Genomic DNA, 24,664 nt, shown 5'->3' with positions numbered 1-24,664 from the left:
TAACAGACTATTTGTATGTCTCCTTTGGGATCTAAAACATTGTTCTTGTTCCTTTACTCTAAGAAAGTAAAAGCTGAATGGCTCTGTAATCTAAACTTGTCACTTATCTTGATCCTCTCTCTTCTCCGTCCAAGCTTCTTTTTCATTTTGCCTTTATGAGCGCTGAGATGGCAGCCAGCAGAATAAAGAGGGCACTTCTTCCACTAATCCCACTGAAGTGAAGGAAAAGATGTCCTTGCTCTTTTCAGCACTGAGGACAGCTGATGCCAACAGACACATATGAGGCTCAGAGAGAGACATGTAGAGTGGGACATAGTGCTCTTAAAGGCACATGCAACATTTTGCCTCATTTAATAATGTCTGTATATTTCAGCTAGTTGGGTTTCTTGTTAAAAGGCTTAAGGGATCTGGGAATGGTTTTGTCTGTGTGGTTGCTTGAATTATACAGACGAATGAACACGAGTTAATGAGATCAAGGCACGCAGCTGAAATAAATCTTTGTTTTAACTGAACTCGACTCAATTGTGCCACTTTGCTGACATTCTTAATGTGCGGAGTCATTGTAGTATATAATGGAGTGTGGTTTTTCAAGATTATTTTCCCAGTGCGCTATCATCAGAGAGCCATATGGTCCAAGAGAAATGTCTTCCTTTGGGCTATTACAGCAGCTTCACAGCTCTCCTCCTTTCAGTGCATCGCCTGCTGGGCTGACCCCAAAATAATCCTTGCTACAAAAGTTGTGCTTCTTTTTAAGAAATGACATGTACAAGGACAATCACATCTTGGAGCTGCTACTTTTTATTGTCAGACCACAAGTACATTAAATAGAAAGACAGAAAATCAGTATCCAGATGGGAACAGAGGTGCACTGGTTGCAGCTCTCTTTAGAGAAGCTGATCCAAGGGAGGAGGTGAGGAGGCAGCTGGAGGGCTCATATGGAATCAGCATGCTGTTATAATGGTGCATTTCTGCCTCGCAGGATGGTATGCACCCCATGTTAAACAATCAGCAGAAGCATGAAATGCATTGTTCAAATTAAGTTGCTTTACAGAAGAATTATCTGCTTTTCATAAACATCAGTTAACAGCAGCATTCCCATCCCGAGAATACTCATTAAATATTTGAAGGTGGTTCACTGGAGGCCTTGCGCACGCTCCAGAATCTCCCCAAGTGTTTATTTTTATCTGACATGTTTAGTGTTGCTGGAAAATGAACAGAAGCTCCAGCGCCCAGCTGCGTACCCAGTTTAAACATCCTTCAGTCTCCAGTTTATGTTTTTCATAACATAACAGTTGTGGGGTTTGATCCGCTGTATTTATATCAAAAAGGTCCTTAGAGTTAATGGTCACACCCCCATCTTGTGGAAGAAAGTACATATTGCAAAACTAATATCACCGTGGGTTAAAGTGAACCTGCATTACAGGAATGTTCAAGCATTAGTTTGTTCTAAAAAACATGCTTTTGGAATAATATGAAATTAATGTCTGATGAATACATCTATAGATGAACTGCTAGATACATACAATATGGATGGATCATACCTGTTCTTTTCTCTCTGTTTTTGTAGGGTGATTATATACAAATGCTGAGGGGAAGTGGGGGTGATGAATGTGATCAATCTGAAAGTGTTGAGCATGTAATAGGGATCAACATGTATGTACATACTTTTTTGTACTCCATTTAGGACTTGATGATTGACTGTTTATTTCATATCACATAGATTTTGTTGACTTTGATTGTGCACATGTGTGCATGTATGTATATGTACATATACGCGTGAATATGTGTTTGTGTACTCAAACAAAAAACTATTTGAATGGTCATAAAAAAACATGGAAAGGATTTCCACCTGATTAAATTGGTTTATTTTAGCATTATTCAATTCTTTCAACTTCATGTACTTTAGTTGGACCAGCTTAATTAAATAATGATGACTCAGCTTATTTACTGCAGTTGAGCCCAACTTAATTTAATTGAGTTGATCCAATCCAGGCAAATTACATCAGTCCAACAAAAGTAAGACATTTAGTAAGGTGGAAATCCTATTCATGATTATTTTAAGTTAATTTAAAGAGTTATTTTTTGGAGTGTTCAACTAAGTCAGAGTCTGGTTAGCATAAAACTTGTCATGCACATTGTTTTTTCCTCCAATTTAATGGATTTAGGACATAGCTGTCACTCCATAAATCCTTTTCCACTTGTCCTCATCCGGGTCTATTCCTGTCATAGGTCGAGAGGTAGAGCTAACCCTGGACAGGTTACCACTCGACAACTGTTCACACTCACATTCACACCTATAGCTAAATTAGAATAATTAACCTAATCCCACCAGAGAAAACATGCAAACTCCACACAGAAAAGCCCTGGCCAGTGGATTCAAACTCAGGGGCTTCTTGCATGAGGCAACAGTGCCAACCACTGTGCTAGCCACAATAAACATCAGCATACATGTGGTGTGTATGCTTTTCTCATATTCAGTTTTGAGGTTTTTGTTTAAATCATGTGAATGTTTTTCACTTGTGCAAGACATAAATTTTTACCTCAAGGCGCTCCGTGTTTCATGTTAATGTCTTAAACCAGAAAAAGCCACAGACAATCAATATTCATTCTCACAGTTTTTGTTTTTATTATAAAGAACAGAAATGACATATGTGTGTATGTATCCTGGTTTTCTCAGCATGGCTTTGAAGCAATTACTCGTGAAATTTCCTGCTGGATTTTGTCCTCTTGGGTGTTTATGTCGATATCTCCCACCTGCCCGTTTTCATAGCTGTGGAAGAAGAAAGCAGCCTTTTTAGGAAGCTCAAATAAAGTCCAGAGTTCTAACTTTCTGAAGAAAAAAAATGTTGGAACTGTTTCTCATTGTTTGCTTTTGCTTTCTGCTTTTTGTCTTACTCACACAAAGAGGAACCGCGTGCACACGTGGTCGGAAACCGGACACACCCAAATGTTGCCGTGTTTTTGCAGGTTTTTTGAAGTTATCACTGTTAACAGATAGACAAAATCACATCACACGCAATTAAATAAATCTTTGTTGCTTTGTGGGGTCTTCCGTATTTACCTTCACAGAGTGCAACGCAGTTTAGGTTCGTGCTTTGCAAAAACCTGCCTTCCCCCACTTGTTCCTAAAACATATAGAAATACAAGATGAGATACTGAAAGCAAAAAAGGATATTGTACTCCAGAGTGAATGTTTGCAGCATTTAGATAAATGTGAACAACCCGACCTGCTTGATTTGGTTTATTCGGTTGTATTTCTGCAAGAGTTCTTCTCTAGTAGGAATTTTGTACTGACCTTTCCCCATCTCTAAAGAAAAATGGAAGAATACTCTTAAAAACATGCAAAAAGAACTCGTAATCGACAGACAAGAAACAGAGTTCTTACCAGAATATCCAAATGATATGCTTGAAATGGGACTCAAATAGATGCCTTTCCCATACGCAGCACCATGGAGCTAAAATAGAAAGAAGGGAGAGGTTTCGGTGGTCTGAACATCCACATAAAAATTTCCTATGTTGAAATTGTCTGTAACTTCAGACGGTGATCAAAGACAATAAGCATTTAGAATTTATATATTCTACCTGTAACTTTGTGTAAGATGCGTTAACCAGCCCGTTTCTCAAAATAGAGTGCCAGTTTTCAATGTGGGAACCACTGAAAGAAGAGAAATATGATCTACTAAGCATGGATCATGCTCTATATACTGTATAAGTGATGATGTGAAAATTTCATGAAAAAAAAAAATCTTTGACTTCACTTACTGGAAAGCAAAGGTGCTGCCATAAAGCTTTTTGGCAGTTTGAAAGTGAGCCTCCTTACATGGAGGGCTGCTGATCAACAGGAACTGATGGGGTGTGTGCATAAACGTCAGTTGCTGTTAAATAGCAATTGATTAAAAACAACAACAACAAAAAACATTAAATTATAGAAAGCACAGTGTGAAATTTGATATGTGGCTGCTAATTATTAACTAGTCTACAACTGCTTTAAAGCTTGCAGCTAGACTGCTAATAAATCTGACTGCTTGGGCATACCCTGCTCAGCGGAAGCTTCACAATGTGCGATCTGTTGCTTGCTAAAATCCTGTTGTAAAACATACAAAAGCAAATCCAGATGTTAACCTAAATATAACTGGATTTCACTCAAGTTACTCTTTTCTAACGCTTTCATTTAAACGACTTCAGACGCAACGCTGCAATTACTTAGCCCAAAACAATGCGCTTGCCAAGTTTGAACTAGACTCGATGAATGGCTACTGAGGCGAGTGAGTAACAAAAGGACAGATATGCAGCGATCTACTAAATAATAACTAAAAACACATCCAGATTTAGTCTCTCACCACTGCAGTAATGGATGTGCGAGAGGGTCTATCTTGTCCAGCTGCTTCTTAATCTCAGAATATGGACCCTGAGTATGATTTAAAGACAATTTAATCATTATAATCTAATAAATCCAGTTCAGGAAATCATTTACCTGCTTTGAGTTTGTGCTCATTCAGCAGACCGATGTGTAATTGTTGAAAATGAGAGTGTAGATTTTACTTTGAAAGACCTCACCTGTGCCATCCTCCTGACCAACAAGACATTGTCCAGAGCTTTCTGCAGCCTGTCATAGCTTCTGCTCTGTTACAACAAAAGCGAAAACAAATCAATAAAATGACACACTGAATAGTGCACGACGGATCACGCCAGTGGTAACTTTGATTCAGCTGATACCTTTGGACTAAAGGCGAGAGTTTTGGGGTTGTGTGGATCGACAATAGAAGGGTACGGTTCAAAAATAAGGCTCTTGCGTGAAGACTGAAGGGCAGCTCTGCACATGGCTACCAACAAGTCGATCACCTGCAACAGCAAAGATTATTGCCTTACTCATGTCCCATACTGTAATAACTCCTGCTATAAAATATTTAAAAGCTTACCAACCTCTGCACCGGTGGCAACCTCTTCTGTCGCTCCAGACATAACCCCCAGCATGTGAAAGGAAAACACACAGAGCTCCCTGGTGCAAACCGCTGGCTACAAACACACAACGTAGAGAATACTGTCGAAGAATCAAGGCTCAGTTTTACTGAATAGCTGCTCAACCAACAGTTAATTATTTATCGAGAGCTCGCACCTTAAGCATGGGCCCATTTTGAAACACGTGCCGCTCATCGCAAACAACACAATATTCATTCAGTGTTGGGATCCTCTGCTCAGCATACCTCATTATCTGTGCACACAAAGAAAACAGAGGCAAAGTAGCTTTCTAAGAAAATAATTCAAAATCAACACAAAACTGCTCAAATGTCATGCTTAAAGTCAATTTTCCTGCTTCCAGCTCCATATTTTGTAACTGGACTCTTAATAGTGTCGCTTTCCATGATTCACAGTTCAAACTAATCATTATTTATCTTATCCCAGGCCTTGCACCAGCCCTTCAGTAGCTTCCCTCTCTTCAAGCCAACTATCTTGTGATTGGTTGTCCCCTAGCAAACGCAGGTTTTAACAAGCAATTCAATTTTTTTTTAAGTAGCACCAATTCACAACAATAAATGACTCAAAGCCTTTTATATTGCAAAGTTAAGACCCTAAATTATTTATTTAAGAGAACTCAGACAATCCCCTATGAGCAAGAGAACTCAAACCCTCAGATTAGAGTAAGCTTTCACCTGCACCAAGAAGCCGTGCTGCAGAGTTGGTGTGGTCTTACAGTGCCCAATTGTCTGGGATGTGAAGAGTAGCTCCATCAGCTGTTTAGTGTTAAGCTGTGCTGATGATTTCACTGCTGAGACCATCACCCTCTGTGGAAGAAGGGTCACAAACAATATCACTCTATATTCAGAACTTTAAAAAAAAGGTAACAACTCTGGAAAGACTGAAATAAAGTCCAGATTGCTGACATCAAAGACAGATTTGAGGAAGGAGTGCTCTGTTTGCAGGAATGCTTTAAATGCACTAATTGGGATGTTTTCGAGCAATCCTGTGGAGGTGATCTGGACAATTTTGTGGACATATAATGCTCATATATTTCTTTTTGCAGAGATATGATTATTCCATGTAAGAGGGTTTAAAGTACTCAAATAATAAGCCATGGGTTACGAAAGTAGTTAAGTCCACAATTCAAAGAAAGAGATATGCTTTTTAATAGGGAGAGGCATCAGAGCTGCAGGCAGCCACCAAAGAGCTGAAAAGCAAAGACCAGCACGCATGGCATTTTAGAGGGTTTTACCATTCAGACAGAGAATTTGCCAATGCTCTTACTGTTTTGATTATCCGTTTGACATATATGATTTCAGCAAAGACTTTCAGGAACTGAGCCACACATTAAGGGACAACCAGCATTTTAATACTAGTGAAGTTGTAAAGGAATTTCTTCATATTACGGTAAACAAGAGTCAGGGATTAGACAAGTAAATGTGGAAGGCTGCTTAAACACTGCAAACAAGCTGGGCCTGGTTTTTCACTACATCTTTTATTCAGTTCCTAAAGTTATACATGTCCTCAGTGTGTGGAAGAATGCTGAAATTGTCCCTGTTACCAAATTCAAGTCACCCCAAAGCCCGCAGTGATTTTCAACCAGAGGCTTTGACCTCAGTCTTAATAATATCTTTGAAAGACTGTTTGCGTATAACCTTCACAGAGGAGTCTAAGACTCCACACTTACTCTTCTTAATTTGCTCCTTAAACCCTTGGAAGGAGACGAATATCATGTCAGACTCTTTACTGTTTACTGATTTATCTTCTGCATTTAACACCATTCAGTCATGTTTTAATTTGTTTAAGTCCATTTGATTTAAGTCATAATCTGGACTTTCTAACAGAACGCAGACAGTGAATGGGCTTCTGTTTGGCCAAGTCAGGTCATCTGCTGGTTCACAAGGGTGTGTCCTGTCCTCCTTGCTGTTTATACGATGCACGAACATGTGTCAGAGGATGTTTGAAAGGACAAACACTTTAACGTATGCAGATTAAATGCCATTATTAGTCTTTTGGACACCAGCCGCAGATCGGTTATTGAACAGGTGGTTTGAAGAGTCTGATCTCCAGCTCAACATGTTAAAGACCAAATGAAAAAAGTCCCGCACACTTGATGCCACAAACATTAAGGGTCATACTGTGTAATGTGTGCACAGGGATTATTACTGATGCAAGACTGAATTTTGATAGTTTGTTTTTCTTGTGGAAACTGTTCACCTTTCACATCATTAAGACGCTGTTTGATGGATCTGTTATTGAGTTAGTTTTAATTTTTTTTACTTTTAGTCTTTGTATTTCGGAAGATGACAGAGCATCAAATTGTGCACACATCTATTCCACCTATTAATTCATTTTAATTGGAATCGATTAATTTAGATTTTTTCATTTTTTTGCCTTTTTGTGCTATTTATAGCCTCAGGGATTGAAGTTGTTGTTTTAGTGAAGCCTGGAGCACTCTGTCTTTTCTCCTTTTTTACCATGTATATGTGAATATAGTTTTTGATGTCAGGTCAATTAGCGTCAAAACAAATCTACCTAAGGCTATCAATAAAAGAATCTGAACCCGAACCTGAAACACAGTTGCAGATAGAAAATATGTACACACACACCAATTTTCCACATCGATGTATTTTGAAGTATATTTTCCCTCACCTTTCCGCTGGGCGTGGAGGTGAAGAGCTCTCCGGGATTCTTGATGGTGTAGGAAGTTGTATGATTTGTGAGACGGTTCAGCTTCATTGTTGGTAAAATGATCCGGCGTCTTGCAGCCGGTTCCTGGAGCTCCTTTAGCCTGCTGATTGTTAGACAGGAGTGAATAGATCCATGCACTAATGGATTCAGTCAGTAAAACAGCTGTGTCATTTAACTCTTTCATACTTTGATAGTGGCAGCCTGGTGCTAAGTCTTGCACAAAATTTCTTGATGGTTCCACTTGGCCTGAACCAGCTGTGACTCCTCTTCTGCCCAGTTACAGCGTTGTCGTTTGCAAGGTGTTTCCACACCCGAGATATGAAAACTGTGAGAATACTGGAGAACAAAAACGAAAGGTTGGCTTTTACACAATCTTCAGATGAGCTATGACTGAAATAAAAACGGTGGATATGTCCTGTTGGAGCAGTTAATCTATGAACACTCACTTCTGCAACTGTTTCCCAAGACTGAAGTTATTATTATTAGACAGCTGAAAGACCTCAACTGAAGGTGCTGCAGTGAGAAACATCACTTGATCAAGTGTCACATTGATTTAGACTGAAGTGAATTCTGCATGTGGATGTATTGTTGCTGCTCACCAGGTCCATCCAGATACTGAGACATAGAAAACTGCAGACGGATAACGACAGGCTCCGATAGATTAATCCTCCAGGCTTGGGCTGCCACCTCCTATGGACACCAAAAAGATGTCAACACTTTCAGGTGTCATGCGAATATGCCACTTTAACCAATGCATGTGCAGTTGTGGTCAGAAGGTTCCAGACATCCATTTGTCACAGAGGCACAGTCACAAAAGAAAAACGTGGTCTCTTCTATAGATATAAATGTGATAACATAAAACATCTAACTAATGGAAAAGCTTAATCCATACTGTTCCCAGAATGCATAATTTTAAATTCACAAGACTCTTTAACTTCTTTTCATTTGATTAGGATCTGCCTCTCTGTGCTTGAAAATATGAGTTATTCTGGGCACACCAACAGTATTGATAGTGCTGATATGACAGTGAAGACATTTTTTAGGACATCAAACTATAAGTCAGAAAGTCATATTTCTGTGGTGACTATATGATCCAGCAGGATAATGATCCTAAGCATAGATCGGAAGTGGTTTTGAGACGGTTAATTCAAGATAAAATTAGGTTAACTTATAGATCCAAAGAGAGCTGATCAAATCGAGAACATGGGCTCACATATTAGCTGCACTTTACATAGAGATAGATAATTAATTACTTAGATAAATTGGTGAATAACAGATAAAAATGTAATTCACTTGTATATTGATGTAAATCAACTCACATCTAAAAAGTTAGCATTCATTTTTAAGTCCACATCCACATCATCAATTGACCCGTACTCCCTAGGAGAAAAAAAGAAGGGAAATTGTGAAAATGTAGTTTAAAAAGGACCATGGATCACTTCTATTAAAAGCCATGAACAAGGAGGGATGTTCAGAAGTTCACCTGACAGAGACAGCAGAGACTGAATACAGAGTCCTGACTGCCTTGATGTCCCTGTCCAGCCAGGGGTGGCGACAGAAGTCAGCGGGATACTGACTCCACAACTCCCCCTATGAAGCATGATGAAAGGAAGTTACACCGTTATAACTCCAGTGTATGAGATGACATGTATTGATACAGTTTAAAGCTGATCATGTGTGATCTGAACAAGCTAGTCATTGTGTATTTTTACTCTCTAAAGATTTGTTTGAGATTTTTAAAAAAATAAACTAAACATGTTCCTCAGAGTAACATATCAGTTGTTGGCTTTGCTTAAATACACACAAACTCACTGCAACAGAAAGATTAAGAAAAAATTTTAAATGAGTCGAGTATGTGAACAAAAGTGGATTTCAAGAAGTGTGTTTACAATGTAGACAATTTTGTTTGCATTAGTGTGAAATCATTAAAAGGAGAAATCATTGTTCCTGACAAATACTTTTATCAAGCTCTTGAATGACCATGCAATGCTTTGTTTGTTTTTAATTATCTTTTATATGCAACAATATTTTATCCTTGAATGGTTTTAAAAATGCTACAAGGTTGTAATAGGAAGACACTGAAACTGATGTTTACTTGGATTCCACACAGGATCTCGTCTGCATCAGCGTCGTCGTCACTGTGGCGCTCCTCCCACTCCTGGCACTCCTGTTGGGTTGACGGGAAAAGCTGGCAATCAAAAGATCCTCTAATTTACAGAGTTAATTTAAACCTTCTATTAACCCAAACAAAATCAGCTGGCCCTGCTGCTAAGACTTGCGCCTCATTTAAGCCATTTGCTTGATGAAAATGCAAAAACAGAATATATACCACAATGTGATGCAATTTCAGCAAGAAACCAGCAAGAGAGGGCTTCAGCTATTTACTTCTTTTTTGTCAGTTGATCTGTTAACTATGTTTTTAATTGATTTTCTTGTCGGTTACCCACTGCAAAGGCTAGTGCAATCCTCTGCCCTACAAAAGGATAACTCCCTCTACATGTATATAAAAGTGTGGTGGTGCTGGTGGTGGGGGTGGATATCTGGAGCTTGTAGACTCATCGTGTCCTTATATCTTTTTTAGCAACAATCAACAAAGTGTCCATTCCTGTGTGACTGAAACACTATTGGGAAAAACATTTGTGGCTTAATTAGTTCAGTTACTTCTGTGATGTATGAATGAGCAGGTTGCTCTGAGTATCTTGAACTATGTCGAGATAATTGCTGTTTCCCTGGTTTTAGTCTGTGCACGGACATTAAGTGGAAAAGTAAATAAAACAACACATCAACATATTTTGCTCATAAGAGTAGAGCATGTGTTTGCTAATGCTAATGATACAGCAGGTTACGAGGTTACAATCTTACCTTTCCTTCAGGAGAATGTAGCAAGAAAAAAGGATACTCCATTTCTGTTGAAGGCTCTGCTGGCGGTGCCTTCTCTTTTCAATAGCAGGAAGTCCCACATGCCCAGCCTGACTTCTTGGTCACATGACTGACTCCAGACACTGGCAGCCTGATCACTTAGTGCAGTGAGATGAAAGACTGATGTGGATCTGTTCCTATATCTCTTTAAGTATCTTATGTGGCACAGGTAGAAACCTAAAAGCCAGGCGCATTAATCAGTGCCTGGAGTGATGAGAACAAAGCTCCCTCAGAGGGAAGATGGGTAAACAGGTGATGTTTGGCATTTATTAGCCTTGTTTTCTGTCTGCTGTGTCGCAAACTGACCTTAATCTGCAGTTACCCTTGTTAGCAGTCACCCGCTGCTCCACAATCTGGTCAGATTAGACACTTATAGGACTGCATACATCTGTACACACCTTCAATAAACAAGTGCTTTTCTTGGGGTAATCCACTTAGACATGAATGTCTAAGTGTCCCCTGTGTATTTACAGGGATGGACACAATAGTATAAATGTCTCATGTCTCAAACAGGAAACTGCCATTTTTGGGGTTTGGAACAGACATGAAACGCAAAAAAGGCCGAATAATTTCATTATTTTTATACACCCATTGTTACAGGTAATATATTTCAAATAAATTGGTGACGTAATTAAGTAAATGTGTTTGTAAAGAGTCCACTTTTAAGATTATAACAAATCTGATACAGATTTGGGAAAAGGTCAAAAGCTAGAACTGAACCAAGAGGAATGCTGTCATATCTGGTAAACATTTTACCCACTCGAATAGCTCAGAGAACAAAATCTACTTAGTAAAAAAAATCTATCTACACAATCTACTGACACCATAGACATTAATTTTACATTAAATACAATAGTTACAGTTAACAAACAATAACTGACTGCAGTTTCAAATCATTTTTTTTTTAAAGAGAAAGATTTTATCTTAGAAGTTTCGTTTGTATGGTTTGTAATCTGTATGACACCATGATCATTTTTGCTAAGTTGCACAATATGTTGACACTGTGACAGAAAAGTCACAGTTCAGCAGATTGTCCACAAGAGAGAGCTGCTGTTGAGTTGTTGAGAGAGGGGGGGGGGGGCAGGTTATGGTTTATTCGACATGTTTTGCAGTAAATGTACAAAAGTCAAACTGCAACTTTTTGAAACTTTAAATGTCACTGCTAAGGCTTCTCAGAATTTTATCGATTTATACGTTTTATAGGCATAGATGTAATATTGATGCTATATCAAGTCTTTTGATAATCCTTCCTTTAGCTTTTGCTTTGTAATCCCAGACTTGTTTGACATACAGTAGGTAAAACATGTTTTAGACCACATGCAGAAAAATAAAAAACCACAAATATTTTTGAAATCTGTCAAACACCTGTTTAAAACAAACAAACAAACAAACAAACAAAAAAATTCACTGAACTGAAATTATGTTTTTATACCCAAATGTGTACCGGCATACCCGACCTCTCGAAGTCAAAAATTTGTCAAGCATAATTTTCGAGAACTACATATCATATTTTCTTTCTGTTCAGGAATACGAGCAAATAACAAAATAATATTGTTTTACTATTTTTCTGCTTTTTAATCAATATATAACAACAATAATTATATTTTAGCAATTTTCCAAATATCAGTATGTTTAAAGTGCTTGCACATACTGACTGACAGAAACAGAAAAAATGATTTTCATAAATTATTATTATTTTTTATGTTTCTTCCTTTTCTGCGTTAAGCACATTGAGTTTGCATGTAATGAAGTGTCCTATATAAATCAAATTGCCATTGTCATTATTGTTAAATCAGGCCTTTCACTGCTCGGTGGTTTAATAAATTTGTTAACCGCTGCACGTAGATTTCAGGACAAAGTAGGGTTTGCAATTAATTTACAATTTTTAAAAAATATCCACATATATTGTTAAAAAATGTGGACAAAATAGTGGAAACAATGTAAAATGGTACAAAACCTACTGCTCTGTGATCTACAATATTACAAAAATGAACACATTTACCCATGTTGTTGTTGTGATGCTGTCTCTGCTTGAATGCAGTAAGATTGAAAAAAGATAAGTAAGAAGAGGGATGGCGTCTTGGATTTCATTGCATCATTGTTTGAGCTTTTAACCCATCTGTAATCTGGAAATCAGCGGCGCATTTCGCTGCTTCTGGCGGCTCCAGATTTATCCACATATAGATGGAAGGTCAGTGAAAGCCAGTTTGGAGCCAATGCTGTAATCTCAGAGGATTACGCTATTCACACACTGTATGAATATTTATGAGTCATAAATGAGTGTAAAATTTGTATACTTACACCCAGTTTAACAGACTAGTAGACCCTAAAGGGCGTCATCCTTGTCGAGAAGCCTTTCCTTTCACTTATGTCGTTTTCTATAAAAAAGTGGATGAATTTAAAAATCATCTAAGGTGTTATACATGTGAATTACACATAAACATTTTAAAGAGAGATTAGAAATGACTGGCCTACTGGTTTAATGAAACTCTGGAGAGTGTGAAAATATGTGCTGAATACAACTCCCAACCAGTCGTGGCCAGCTGGATGCCCCTCGCTGATCCTGGTTCTGCTGAAGGTTTCTTTGTCGCCGTTTTGAGTTTCTCTGGTTTGTAATTTTAATTATTCTTGGTTTCATTCTGTATTCTGTTTATATTGTTTTGGTTCAGTTCCTGTTATCGTGTCTTTGGTTAAGGAGAGCTTATTTATATCCATTTATAGTTCCCCTCTTGTCTCAGTGTTTTTCCTCTGTCATGCTGGTGTGTCTTAGGTCTAAGTGTCATCTCCTGTCTTATTTTGATAGTCTCTTGTCTTGTGTGCATTGTATTCAGCTCTTCTTCCTCTTACTTGTTATTTTGTAAGTTTCAACCTTGTTCACACCTGTTGCCTGTTCCCTCATCATCAGTGTGTGTATACAGTATGTCTGTCTTTTCTTGCCCCATGTCGTGTTCTCCCTCTTGCTGTGTGCTTTGTGTGTTTTGTGTTTCCTCCTTCCTCTTAGAGCCTTGTTTCCTCTGTGTAGCCTGAGTTATTTTGTATTATGCATTTTGTCATTCTTAGATCAGCAGTAGAGCTGCTTTTGAATTTTCCATTTGTCCTTTTTGAGTCATGTCTGCCACACAGCCATCCCTGACATTCTTCCTGTTAAAAGGGAGGTTTTCCTTCCCACTGTCACTATCAAGTGCTGTTATATGTCATCTAATTGTTGGGGTTTTCTCTGTATTAATGTAGAGTCTTTACCTTACAATATTAAGTACCTGGTGGTGATTGTTGTTGTGATTTGGCACTATACAAATAAAACTGAATTGAGTCAACTCTGGGTGGGTCTGGTTTAAATGTTTTGAGCGGCATGTTACCACTGCATTACAGCACGTGCATGTTAGATTTTGCATTTCTGTGCTTGCCAAATGAAGGAAGTTGAACTATGACAAACTGATTATTTTTGACTTAGTAGTCCTTTAAGGTGAAGATGGAAGGAGTAGAGGTAGTGAAAGAGAACTGGAGTCAACTGTCTAAAGTAACGGACACTACGAGATGAGTGAAAAAGAGAGTGCAAATAGGGCACAATTGGGTGGAAATGAGTATCAGTGATAATATTTTACAGAAGTATGACAGCAGGAGTGAAATAGGTGGTTTACAGGATGCTATGATGTGTGGTTTGGACACAGTGACACAAACAAAAAGACAGCAGCAGGCTGAGCTAAGGATGTTAGGATTTACATTTGGAATGATCAGAATGGACTTGATCAGGAATGGTTTGAACATGTGCAGAGGAAGGATAGCGGATATATTGGACAAATGAGGTTGAAGACTGAACTGCCATGGATGTAATGAAGCAGGACATGCAGAGGGTGATAGTGGTGGTTGCTGGGGACAGGGTAAGATGGAGGGAGATGATCCACTGCAGCGACACCAGGAAAAAACAACTGAAAGAAGTCTTTCAAATTTAAGGTGGAACTTAGAGATTAAGTAAAAATGAGCCACGAGGAGTTTTTGTAAGAATTGTGTAAGAAGTCAAGAGAGACACTGCTCAGTTAAATTGAAAAGTCAAAAAAGGATAAAACCTGAAATAATAATGGGGAAAGAATACACAATGCAACAAAACAAAATAGAAAACTCTTAAATGCATTAGGACTATGAGATATTAAAAGAACAAAGTGTCTGGACAAGGTGATGAGCTACCACATGCTGCCAGGACAGCTTATTGCTTTTACATGTCTCTAGGATGGAAAAGCGTTCTTTCAAAAGGCATTTCCCTATTGGGTGTTTTTATTATTTGCTCTGGCAATGGAAAGGGAGTCTCGACTGGGTTAAGAGCTCTTGAATGTGAAGGCCATAGTATATAAGATAAGATAAGATAAGATAAGATAACCTTTATTAGTCCCACACGTGGGAAATTTGTTTTGTCACAGCAGGAGTGGACAGTGCAAAAGTTATGAGGCAAAAATTAGAATACAATAAGAATAAATACAGTACACAACTGTACAGAATAGAATAAAATAAAATACTATATACTATATATATGACTCACATACTCATTAACCATTTGGTAACCTTTCATGTCCTGGATGGAGCTCATGTGTCAGTGTGGAAGACAGCACTGGCATCAGGGGGGGAAAAGAGATTTTTCTGTGAGTCTTAAATGCAAGTTGGTGGTTCTTAATATGAAGCCACTGGAAAGAAGGGAAACATCAAAAGTTAAACTAAGTTGGAAAACAAAGTAAGGGCAATAAATGAGAGTCTGCGGAAGCCAATGTTCTGACTGTTATTAAACGTCAAGTTGAAAAACTGTGTGATATGGTAGGTTTTTGACTCCTGAATTTGGGGGTTGAACCTGATTAAAAACTAAGCATCAAAGAACAGAAAGCATTCAAGTGTGACCTTAGATGATGAGACTACATCTATTTTACAGCACAATAACACACATTACAAAGCAATATCATAAGTATGGACCATCTTCAGATCCCCCCGCCCACCTGGTCCTGGATCACAGATTTCCTCACCAACAGGCCTCAGACAGTGACTATTTCATTCCCGGTGTTCCAGATCTTGCATTCGCAGAATCGTCATTTTCTGAATGGTCTTCTCTGTCTGTCAGTTTGACAAGATTAAAGACCTCAGCAAACAAGGTCTCCATCTCGAGTTTGTGCAAATCCATACATGTGTCACTATTATCTTAGTTACACAATTATTTTAGTTACACAAAAAAGAAATTTAAAAAAAACTCTTCTGTCTGGTCTCGTGCCTCAGTGTCTCTGTAACACAAATAACGAGGCGCCATTTTTCTCATGACACCACCAATCAGCTCAGAGGGATTTATCAGGGTTAAAAATGACAAACGGGATTTAAAAGGAGGGAACATATCAATATTTAAAAAATACAAAAACAAAATAAAACACCGGCCCACTTTAACCCCTGGATTTGGCACATCTCATCTCTTTTTATATGACATCTCCTGGTGATTAATACATGAACAGGATTGCTTTCCATTTGTTACTGTTTTCCAGATACGACATCATCGGTATTTTGCACTGAATTTGAGCTGTCTCCGGGCCAAACAGATGATGGTGTCATGTTTGAGGACTCGGCGGAAGCTCTGTGATTAAACTGTGAACTAAACTTGCACCTGTGCTTTAAAGCGTAAACTTTGTATAACTCAAAATCTGGCAAACCTCCGTCTTTTTATCTGAATATTTCCCCCTGAATCTGAAACAACTGTCAAAATAAACATTTAATTCAAGCATCTCTTCACTCACCATTATTGCCCTCACCGCCCTATATCCTATGTCACTCAAAGGAAAGTAGTCCCGGTCAGTTACAGGCATAAAACCGGTCGCTGCGACAGGACTTGTGGCGCTTTGGTCCCTGCGAAGTTCACTTAGTAGGTGAGTAACAGCAGCAGAGTTTGTGTCTTCGAGATGGAGGAAAGGTTTAAAAGTGTAGAAATGTAGTATATTAGCTGTGTGGAAGATCAGAATCGTTAATGTTGGTTTTGCACATGCAATCCTTTAGATTTATCTGGTAATTATGTATATATGTAGCACGTTACCTGTTAATTAAGCAGCTAAAAACCAAATGTGTTCTTACTGAACTGCACGTTTAAAGAAACCGTAATCTCGCAATAACATTTATTAACGTTCAAATGTATCACCTTTCAGTCAGTGATTTGGGTTAGGAAGTAGCTGTTACACTTATTTATTTTATTTTCTTTTTTGCTGGTTTTGCAGACAGCAAAGGGATCAATAAAGACTTTGATTTACTTAAATAATGAGTTAATAAAAATGTCTGTTGCTGTTTGATTATGACGTTGATGTTTCTACAGTCCACAAATAGCCTCAGCTGACTGTTATTTTAGGTGAATACAAAGGGCAGACATATGGTCTCAGCCCACCCACCACAAATCCATGCACTGCCCGACAACACACTTTTATCAAGCATGCTGCACTCCTCCAGGCTAAACAAGTGCAAGCTGAATCATATAAGTTTTACTTGTCTCTATAATGTGGGCTTGTGGACCAGCATTACACTTCAGGCATGAAACATTATTTTTTTCAGCCTCCTCCTCAAGTTTGTGCGGGTTTTTTTGTGTATGTGAATCAGCTTTAGTCGCTGTCAGAAGTGATCAGCTCCTCTTCTTTAACATACACTCATGCTGGAATGTGGGAGAGTGCAGTCATTCAGCCCCATACTGTTGTCCTTGCTTTTTGTGTCGGCTGTTCTCCAGTTAGCCAAAACTGGACTGTGAGAGGGTTGAAAGTCATCCACAGAGAAGTGGAACATTTAGTTTGTGTTGGCACTCTTCTTTTCCTATTACATATTTTCGGTCTCTTTTTTTGTTTGTACACTCTTTTTGATTTTTTATTGTCTATATAAATTCTTCTTCAACTTATTGGTTGTAAGTGCAAATTCCATTGTGTCACGAGTAAAAATATTAGATGCCCATGAAAAAAACAGGAGATTTTCTACATAACCTGTGGTTGGTGCCATACACCAGAGTCACCAGGGCCCCGGTCGATTATCTTTCATGTTTCTTTCTCTCTCTCCAAGGTCTCTTCCCGCAGACACAGATCCAGCCATGTCGAAGCCAAAGGATACAGGCTCCTCTATCATCCACACCCAGCAGCTACAAGCTGCTATGGCAGACACCTTTATTGAGCACATGTGCCTGCTGGATATCGACTCTGAGCCGGCTGTGGCTCGCAACACTGGCATCATCTGCACAATTGGTCAGGCGCATTACCAAGGCCCATTGATTTGTGCTTATTATGTGTACAATCTGATTATTTTCTTCATGTATCTGCATCGAAAAAGAAACACGACCTTGGTGCAAAAATGTGATCATCTTGGGCCCGTGTCTCACTGTGTTCATTAACTGTCTCGATGCAGGACCTGCCACCCGATCTGTGGAGATGGCCAAGGAAATGATCAAGGCTGGGATGAACATTGCAAGAATGAACTTCTCCCATGGCACACATGAAGTGAGTGAAGGGTCAGAAATACTTTCTGCCAACCTCAGTTCCTTATTTGTTTTACATTAAATGTTCTAACCTGCTAAAGCCCTGATTTCACAATCACACACTGTGACGTCACAGATTCCAGTAAAGCCACATGCTTGACAGTACAAACCCAGATCGTCAAGTCAGTTTCTTTGCCCTTTAGAAGTGAGTCGGTGAGGATTTACCCTTTACTGCAGCAGCAGTCAGAGTGCCATTACTCCTGTGGCCTGGTGACCATCTGTAATGTGATCTTTGAGCCTCCTCTCGCCCCTTTGGCGCTCGGTCTGTCTGGTAGCTTGTGAACCCACTGTATCGTGGCCAGCTCTTCAGCCGACATTACACTGTTGACCCCTTGCCTTTAAAAGTCAAGCCTCTTTCCCTTTTTCACTGTCACCTGAGTGGATGAGCCGTCAAATGTCATCAGCTGTAGCAATGAACACCCACAGTTAATTTTTGGATCTTGAAAGATTAAGTATGTTAAAAAAAAATTCTCTCCAATTTAACTTGACTCAAAGTGGCTCAACAGCAGTCAAATAAAAAGACCTCAGTTTTATCTGTACAGCAAAGTGAATGTATGATTTCTTCTGAGGAGGGGAAAATACATTTGACCTCTGTGTTATTGGTGTCACAGTTGCCAGTACAGCTATAAATAGGAGTCACCCCCCCACAGCAACAGTATGAGGAGAAGGCATGTAGAGAAGCCAGTGACCAAGGACAGTAGTCAGAATTCACATCACTGTTTTTGTTTAAGTGAAAAATACATTCATACCTGTCATGTACCGACGTATGTGGCAGCTGTTTATGTACAGTTCAGCTGAACAATGTCTTCCTTTCAAAATATGTTGCACTTATAAATAAATATATAGTTACATAACCAGCACTGAGGCGTCACCTGTTGCTCTACTAACTGAATTTAGCTGTTTTTAAACAAAGGGTTTAAAAAATGTATAAATATCCACCTTTAATATTTTTGTAACGTTTTTAATTTATTTGCTTTTTAACCCTTTAAGACCTACCATAGAACCAAGTCCGCCAGAGCTGACTTTATATTTTTACATGCTGTAGTACCATCTTTGGGAGCATTTCAAGTTGCTATACATCAATACAACTGTTATAGCCCAAATTTTAATAATATGTATGCATTAAGTCCATAGTAACTACATAAATTGCAAAAAAGTGCAATAAACTACAAAAAAAATTGAAAATTGTTTTGTTTTTTTACATATACTTCTACTTGGAGAAATTTAAGAAGTTTATCCCTCAAAACTTTAAATACAAAAAAGTTGCAAAAAATAGTTTACAACAACAGGAAATTTATTTTGAGTGTTATTTTTGTTTTATTTTTGAGAGATATAATTTTTATATACTGCTTTTTATGCAATTTTTGCAAAACTATATGTGGAAGGAAACCGTGACCTAGGACAAGCTGATGGCATAAGATGTAAATACAACTCCTCCGGTTTCATATGCAAAAAAAATTATCGCGCTAGCTTACGTGGTTCCGGTTCTATGGGGATTTAAAAATAGTTACGCAAAACCTCCGACCGGCTTTAAAGGGTTAAACCATTGCAAGATCTTTTTAATATAACATCTGTTTTCATGCAGTACCATGCCGAGACCATCAAGAATGTCCGCGACGCAACTGAGAGCTTTGTACCTGGATCTGTTGACTACAGACCAGTGGCCATCGCTCTGGACACCAAGGGACCAGAAATCAGGACTGGACTTATCAAAGGCGTGAGTTCTTGCCAGATTACCGCAGCTCTAATGAAGCCAGTGTGAGGAACTCTCTCCTCAAGTCACTTCTCATTGTTTTCAGAGTGGCACTGCTGAGGTTGAGCTGAAAAAGGGTGAAACCATCAAGATCACGCTCGATGACCAGTACACAGACAACTGTGATGAGAAAATTCTGTGGCTGGACTACAAAAACATCACTAAGGTTGTGCAGGTTGGAAGCCACATTTATGTTGATGACGGTCTGATTTCCCTCAAGGTTAAAGAAGTCGGTAAGAGCACGAACAATTTGTCCGTCCTCCTTTCGTTCTGCCTCCAGTAGCTGAAATATTTTTTCTGTGCTTCCTTGTAACCGAAGGCAGCAATTACTTGATTTGTGACATTGAGAACGGCGGCACGCTGGGCAGCAAGAAGGGCGTCAACCTGCCCGGAGCTGCTGTTGACCTGCCTGCAGTGTCTGAGAAGGACATTCAGGACCTGCAGTTTGGCGTGGAACAGGGTGTTGACATGGTCTTCGCCTCTTTCATCCGTAAGGCCGCTGACGTTCATGCTGTCAGGAAAGTGCTGGGTGAGAAGGGCAAGGACATCAAGATCATCAGCAAGCTGGAGAACCATGAGGGCGTGCGCAGGTGGGTGGTGTAGTGTGCAAACGATCACAGCACAAGTCTGTCTTTTTGATGGTTGAACTTTTTTTCTTCATCCCCCCCCCCCCCTTTTTTTTCTTTCTAAAAGATTTGATGAGATCCTGGAAGCTAGTGATGGCATCATGGTGGCCCGTGGAGATCTGGGAATTGAAATCCCAACCGAGAAGGTCTTCATCGCCCAGAAAATGATGACCGGCAAATGCAACAGGATTGGCAAGCCAATCGTCTGTGCCACACAGGTCTGTGATGGGAGCACGGATTAGTGGAGTCCAAATAAGTGCTTTTCTGCAGACGTGAAATGATGCAGTCTGTCTCTTTGTTCACATTAAGATGCTTGAAAGCATGACCAAGAAGCCTCGCCCTACTCGCGCTGAGGCCAGTGATGTTGCCAATGCTGTGCTGGATGGCAACGACTGTATCATGCTGAGCGGTGAGACAGCCAAGGGAGACTACCCTCTGGAGGCAGTGCGCACACAGCATTTGGTAAGATGGCTTCAGTGTGAATGTGCTCAGTGTAACCATCTTTAATACCAATATCAAAAGAACACCTGAAGGTTTTTGAATGTCTGATGTGAGAACTCCTCCAGTCACACTCAGTCAAATTGTTGTGTTTTGAGCCTGTGAGGAAGCTTTCATTATAAGTATAAAGTGTGTGGTTTATCTTACATGTGAATCTTGAGCGTTTGCTGCCAAACAGATAGTTTTTCAGCAACAGAAGGTTCACATGATTCAGATTAGACTTGCTCCTTTGTGCGTTCCTTTTATCTGAAGCTACTTGTTTCACTTTTGCACTCGTTATTGTCGTGTCTTGCTTACTAATCGCAAACTGTGTGCCTTGCGTCCAGAAAATTTATGCTCAGAATATGTAACATCGTTTTGTTCACAGGTTCCATGAGGGCATATCAGTAAAGTTTGATGATAATGATCAAGGCCATGAATGTTATCCACGCTCAAATCCAGAGAAATTAAAAAAAGACTGTAAACATAAGCACTTCTTACGATAATCAAGTCTGCCATGTCACGTACGTTACGTTTTTTAGAACAGGTATAATTCAGTTCAATTAATTTTTTCAATAATACGAAGAAAACAGAAAACCCCAACAATCATATGATCCCCTTTGAGCAAACACTTTGGGGACAATGGGAAGGAAAAACTCAGTTTAGACCCCATGTACCAGCATCAAAGTAACCTGATATTTAGAATCCACATATCTGATTCCCTATATGCGTATATGTTGTAAATAAAAACAATGGCAGTAAGAAACGTAGTTATAAATTGTTCTGCATCGCATTATTATCACTTCAACCTTCAGCTCAATCTGTTGGCCTTTAAGGAAAGGTCAGAGGTCAAAGGTGGCATGACATCTCTGCCATCACATTGGGTTTTACTAACAGCTTGTTTCCCATTTCTTCAACCTTCTTTGCCCATCACTGCTCCTGCACTCCATCTGCTACCAACAGCATCTCCTCTTGTCTTCTGCGTGGTGTGATAGAGCTCAGCTTGCATGTGTCTGCAGTGCACAGCAACGGTCTCTGGACGTCGCAGCCATGGCTGTTGTGTAGCTTGATGTTTCACTTTGCTTTCAGGTATGAGGAACTCTGCACTAAGCCTAACTTTGGTCTTTGCTCCCACAGCTCAGACTAGTTGTGTATCTGCAGTCTGACAGCCACTGTAATCTGTTTTCACTTATTCAGATCGCCCGTGAAGCTGAGGCAGCCATGTTCCACAGGCAGGTGTTCGAGGAGCTGCGTCGCCTCACTCATTTGACCCGTGACCCCACAGAGTCTGTCGCTATTGGTGCCGTCGAGGCTTCTTTCAAGTGCTGCGCCAGTGCAATCATTGTGCTAACCAAGACTGGCAGGTGAGACTCCGGGAACATTTCCACCCAGTAAATCTCTGTAAAGCTGAGTCATAATATCCTCCCGGCGCCCACTCTCAGAGAAGAAACTGGGGCATTATAATATTTTTCTATCCTGCTGCCTCCGCTTCTTCTTGAACGCAAGCCCCCAGCTCGTTTGAAGTGTGCCAAGTTTCACTGCAATCACAATCTGTGCTCTGCCCGTGACCTTTTTGAGATCTGAACCCTGACATTTTACAAGTTAATTATAACTCCCTAATCGTTCTTCTCCACTTTAGAGTTCATCCTCCCAGTACATGGCACTCAGCACATACATATAGTCAACTGGGCTGATTTCATAATGATAATCCTATGAAATAACGTGGGCTATACTTAATACTTTTAAATAGTGATTTATATGACGGAACTAAATTATCTCCTGACTTTGCTGTTCAGATCAGCTCTGTGGAGATGTGTAGCATCTTTCAGCTCAGTGTTGGTTGTCTCACACCTTTTTGCTTTGCTCTGCTCTTATTGGTGGGCTCTTTCTGCCACAGTAGGTGTGTTCACAGCATGCTACCTACATAGTGTGAAACAGCAGATAGTTAGCAACAGGCAGGTAAACTAAATAAAGCATTTAGCTGCTAGAAAGCCAAGCATTTTAATCAGCAGTTGAACTAAAAGACAGATTGAGAATAAATATTAGACTTGCACTAATAACACTAATTTAAACTTCAAACGAATTAATATTTTGTTCCCTAACTTCTAAAATAAATAGCCAGCTATTTTATAACTGCTCCAAGTTATGTCAGAGTGCAGTGACTTATGCCTGTCACCTGCAGGTCTGCTCACATGCTGTCGAGGTACAGGCCCCGTGCCCCCATCATTGCTCTGACCCGCTGCGGTCAGGCCGCCCGCCAGGCTCACCTGTATCGCGGTATCTACCCTGTGCTCTACACCAAGACTGCCAACGACGTCTGGGCTGAGGACGTGGACCTGCGTGTGAACTTTGCTATGGAAGTTGGTGAGTGTCAGAGTTAAGAGGATGTTCTGGTAGTTCAGTAAAGCTGAGCAAGAGATTTTTGCTTGTTAACTTAATCTTTTTTTCCCTTTTTAAAAAACCTCTTTTTGTAGGCAAGCACCGCAAATTCTTCAAAACTGGAGACATGGCCATTGTTGTGACCGGGTGGCGCCCAGGGTCTGGTTACACCAACACCATGAGGGTTGTGCTGGTGCCTTGAACTTCATCGAAAAATATCACTTACTACTCGTCTGCAGCCCACCTTCCCTCCATATTGAACTTTGTTACTGCTTTCAGAAAGCTCTTCTGTTGATGTCTACAGACTCCATGAATAAATGTCTCATTCACTGTCTAAATCCTGCTGCTGGAGACTAAACTTTTTAGTGGCAACCCTTCTGGTGAACAAAGTGAACAACATTGCTTCTCAGTGCACACTTTAGCCTCATTTCAAGCAATTTTTTTCCTTTGTTCATAGCTAGTGCAAATGTATCATTGTGAAGTGAACTGGTATGACTGGGTTTACATCCATTAAAAGGAACTATGTGATCAACTTTGACTCTTGTAATCACTGTCACTGAGTCAGCAAAATTATAACAAATAAGAAAACATGTTGTCAAATCTGAAAAAGCAGATAAAGTAAAAATAAACTACTAAAAAACACACTTTGGCAAACATTTACTAGCTGTGTTAAACAGAACTGCAATAACAAAACATACTTCCATTTAAACCTCCCACTGTAAACAGGCCACTTCCTGGAAAGCAGTCATCGAAAGGAAAGCACAGGATGGTGTCCTTTGCACTAGAGTGACAAATAACTTGATAAATTGTTTTTAGGATGTGAGCTTTAAAAGTTGACAGTTAAGAACAACAATTTCAAACGCTACCTGTTTTAAATGTGTAATAAGTGAACTACTGCACCTAGAAATGGCAAACACAATAGCAACTACAAAGAAATGTAAATTAATTGCTGTCTTTGTTGCTTCTTCAAATCTTAGTCTGTGCTTATTTATTATTTCTAATAATGTGTGTGTGTGTGTGTGTGTGTGTGTGTGTGTGTGTGTGTGTGTGTGTGTGTGTGTGTGTGTATATATATATATATATATATATATATATATATGCGTATTGTGTGTTTGGAAAACATGAAATTACTGTTAGTTTCAAAGTTGATGCCCTCCTTTGAAATTTCCATACTTCCCAAAGCCATCAAGGCGATTGGACTGCTTGTGGTGGGCTGCTGGGTTAGAGCCATTGTGATTGGTTGTATTAGTTGTGAGGATGAATAGGAAGCTGCTAGAATTAAATATCCAAAACTATTAGACTTTTTTTTTCAGATTTGTGATTAAATTAATGCCAATCTTTAAG

At 39.4% G+C, this 24,664-nt stretch overlaps 2 protein-coding genes across 4 annotated transcripts; one reads left to right on the top strand and one right to left on the bottom strand.

Annotated features, from left to right (window-relative positions):
* Nucleotides 1–203: 203 nt before the first annotated feature.
* Nucleotides 204–10,815, bottom strand: LOC147324877 (protein mono-ADP-ribosyltransferase PARP6-like). 3 transcript variants are annotated; one of them, XM_086299024.1, is made up of 23 exons: nt 10,513–10,815; nt 9,746–9,817; nt 9,134–9,240; nt 8,970–9,030; nt 8,250–8,340; nt 8,097–8,163; nt 7,837–7,986; nt 7,612–7,750; nt 5,652–5,783; nt 5,117–5,212; nt 4,924–5,016; nt 4,717–4,842; nt 4,558–4,623; nt 4,341–4,408; nt 4,036–4,084; nt 3,763–3,875; nt 3,583–3,655; nt 3,386–3,455; nt 3,228–3,307; nt 3,062–3,125; nt 2,900–2,984; nt 2,698–2,770; nt 204–260 (listed from the first exon to the last, which is right to left on the bottom strand). In XM_086299024.1, exons 1-23 carry the CDS (start codon nt 10,552–10,554, stop codon nt 204–206), a joined length of 1,974 nt encoding a protein of 657 aa, XP_086155150.1. In that variant the 5' UTR covers nt 10,555–10,815. The 3 variants fall into 3 exon arrangements, with proteins under 3 accessions (XP_086155150.1, XP_086155149.1, XP_086155148.1); XM_086299023.1 differs by lacking the exon at nt 204–260 and having other exon boundaries at nt 2,609–2,770; nt 7,612–7,753; nt 10,513–10,811; XM_086299022.1 differs by lacking the exon at nt 204–260 and having other exon boundaries at nt 2,609–2,770; nt 3,228–3,455; nt 7,612–7,753; nt 10,513–10,813.
* A 5,564-nt stretch (nt 10,816–16,379) lies between these two features.
* On the top strand, nt 16,380–23,852 carry pkmb (pyruvate kinase M1/2b). The gene is made up of 11 exons (XM_086299021.1): nt 16,380–16,454; nt 17,617–17,795; nt 17,956–18,047; nt 19,671–19,802; nt 19,885–20,071; nt 20,158–20,428; nt 20,532–20,682; nt 20,774–20,926; nt 22,139–22,305; nt 23,124–23,305; nt 23,416–23,852. Exons 2-11 carry the CDS (start codon nt 17,645–17,647, stop codon nt 23,520–23,522), a joined length of 1,593 nt encoding a protein of 530 aa, XP_086155147.1. The 5' UTR covers nt 16,380–16,454; nt 17,617–17,644; the 3' UTR covers nt 23,523–23,852.
* Nucleotides 23,853–24,664: the final 812 nt, after the last annotated feature.

The sequence above is a fragment of the Aulonocara sp. 'chitande type north' Nkhata Bay genome, linkage group LG7, assembly GCF_057382095.1.
Source record: "Aulonocara sp. 'chitande type north' Nkhata Bay isolate Kocher_YH1m ecotype deep benthic linkage group LG7, A_spYH_male_GT1.1, whole genome shotgun sequence".
In the NCBI taxonomy this organism is placed as follows: Eukaryota; Metazoa; Chordata; class Actinopteri; order Cichliformes; family Cichlidae; genus Aulonocara; species Aulonocara sp. 'chitande type north' Nkhata Bay.
Note: the sequence above shows the minus strand (reverse complement) of the source record. Positions and strands in the feature narration are given on the sequence as shown.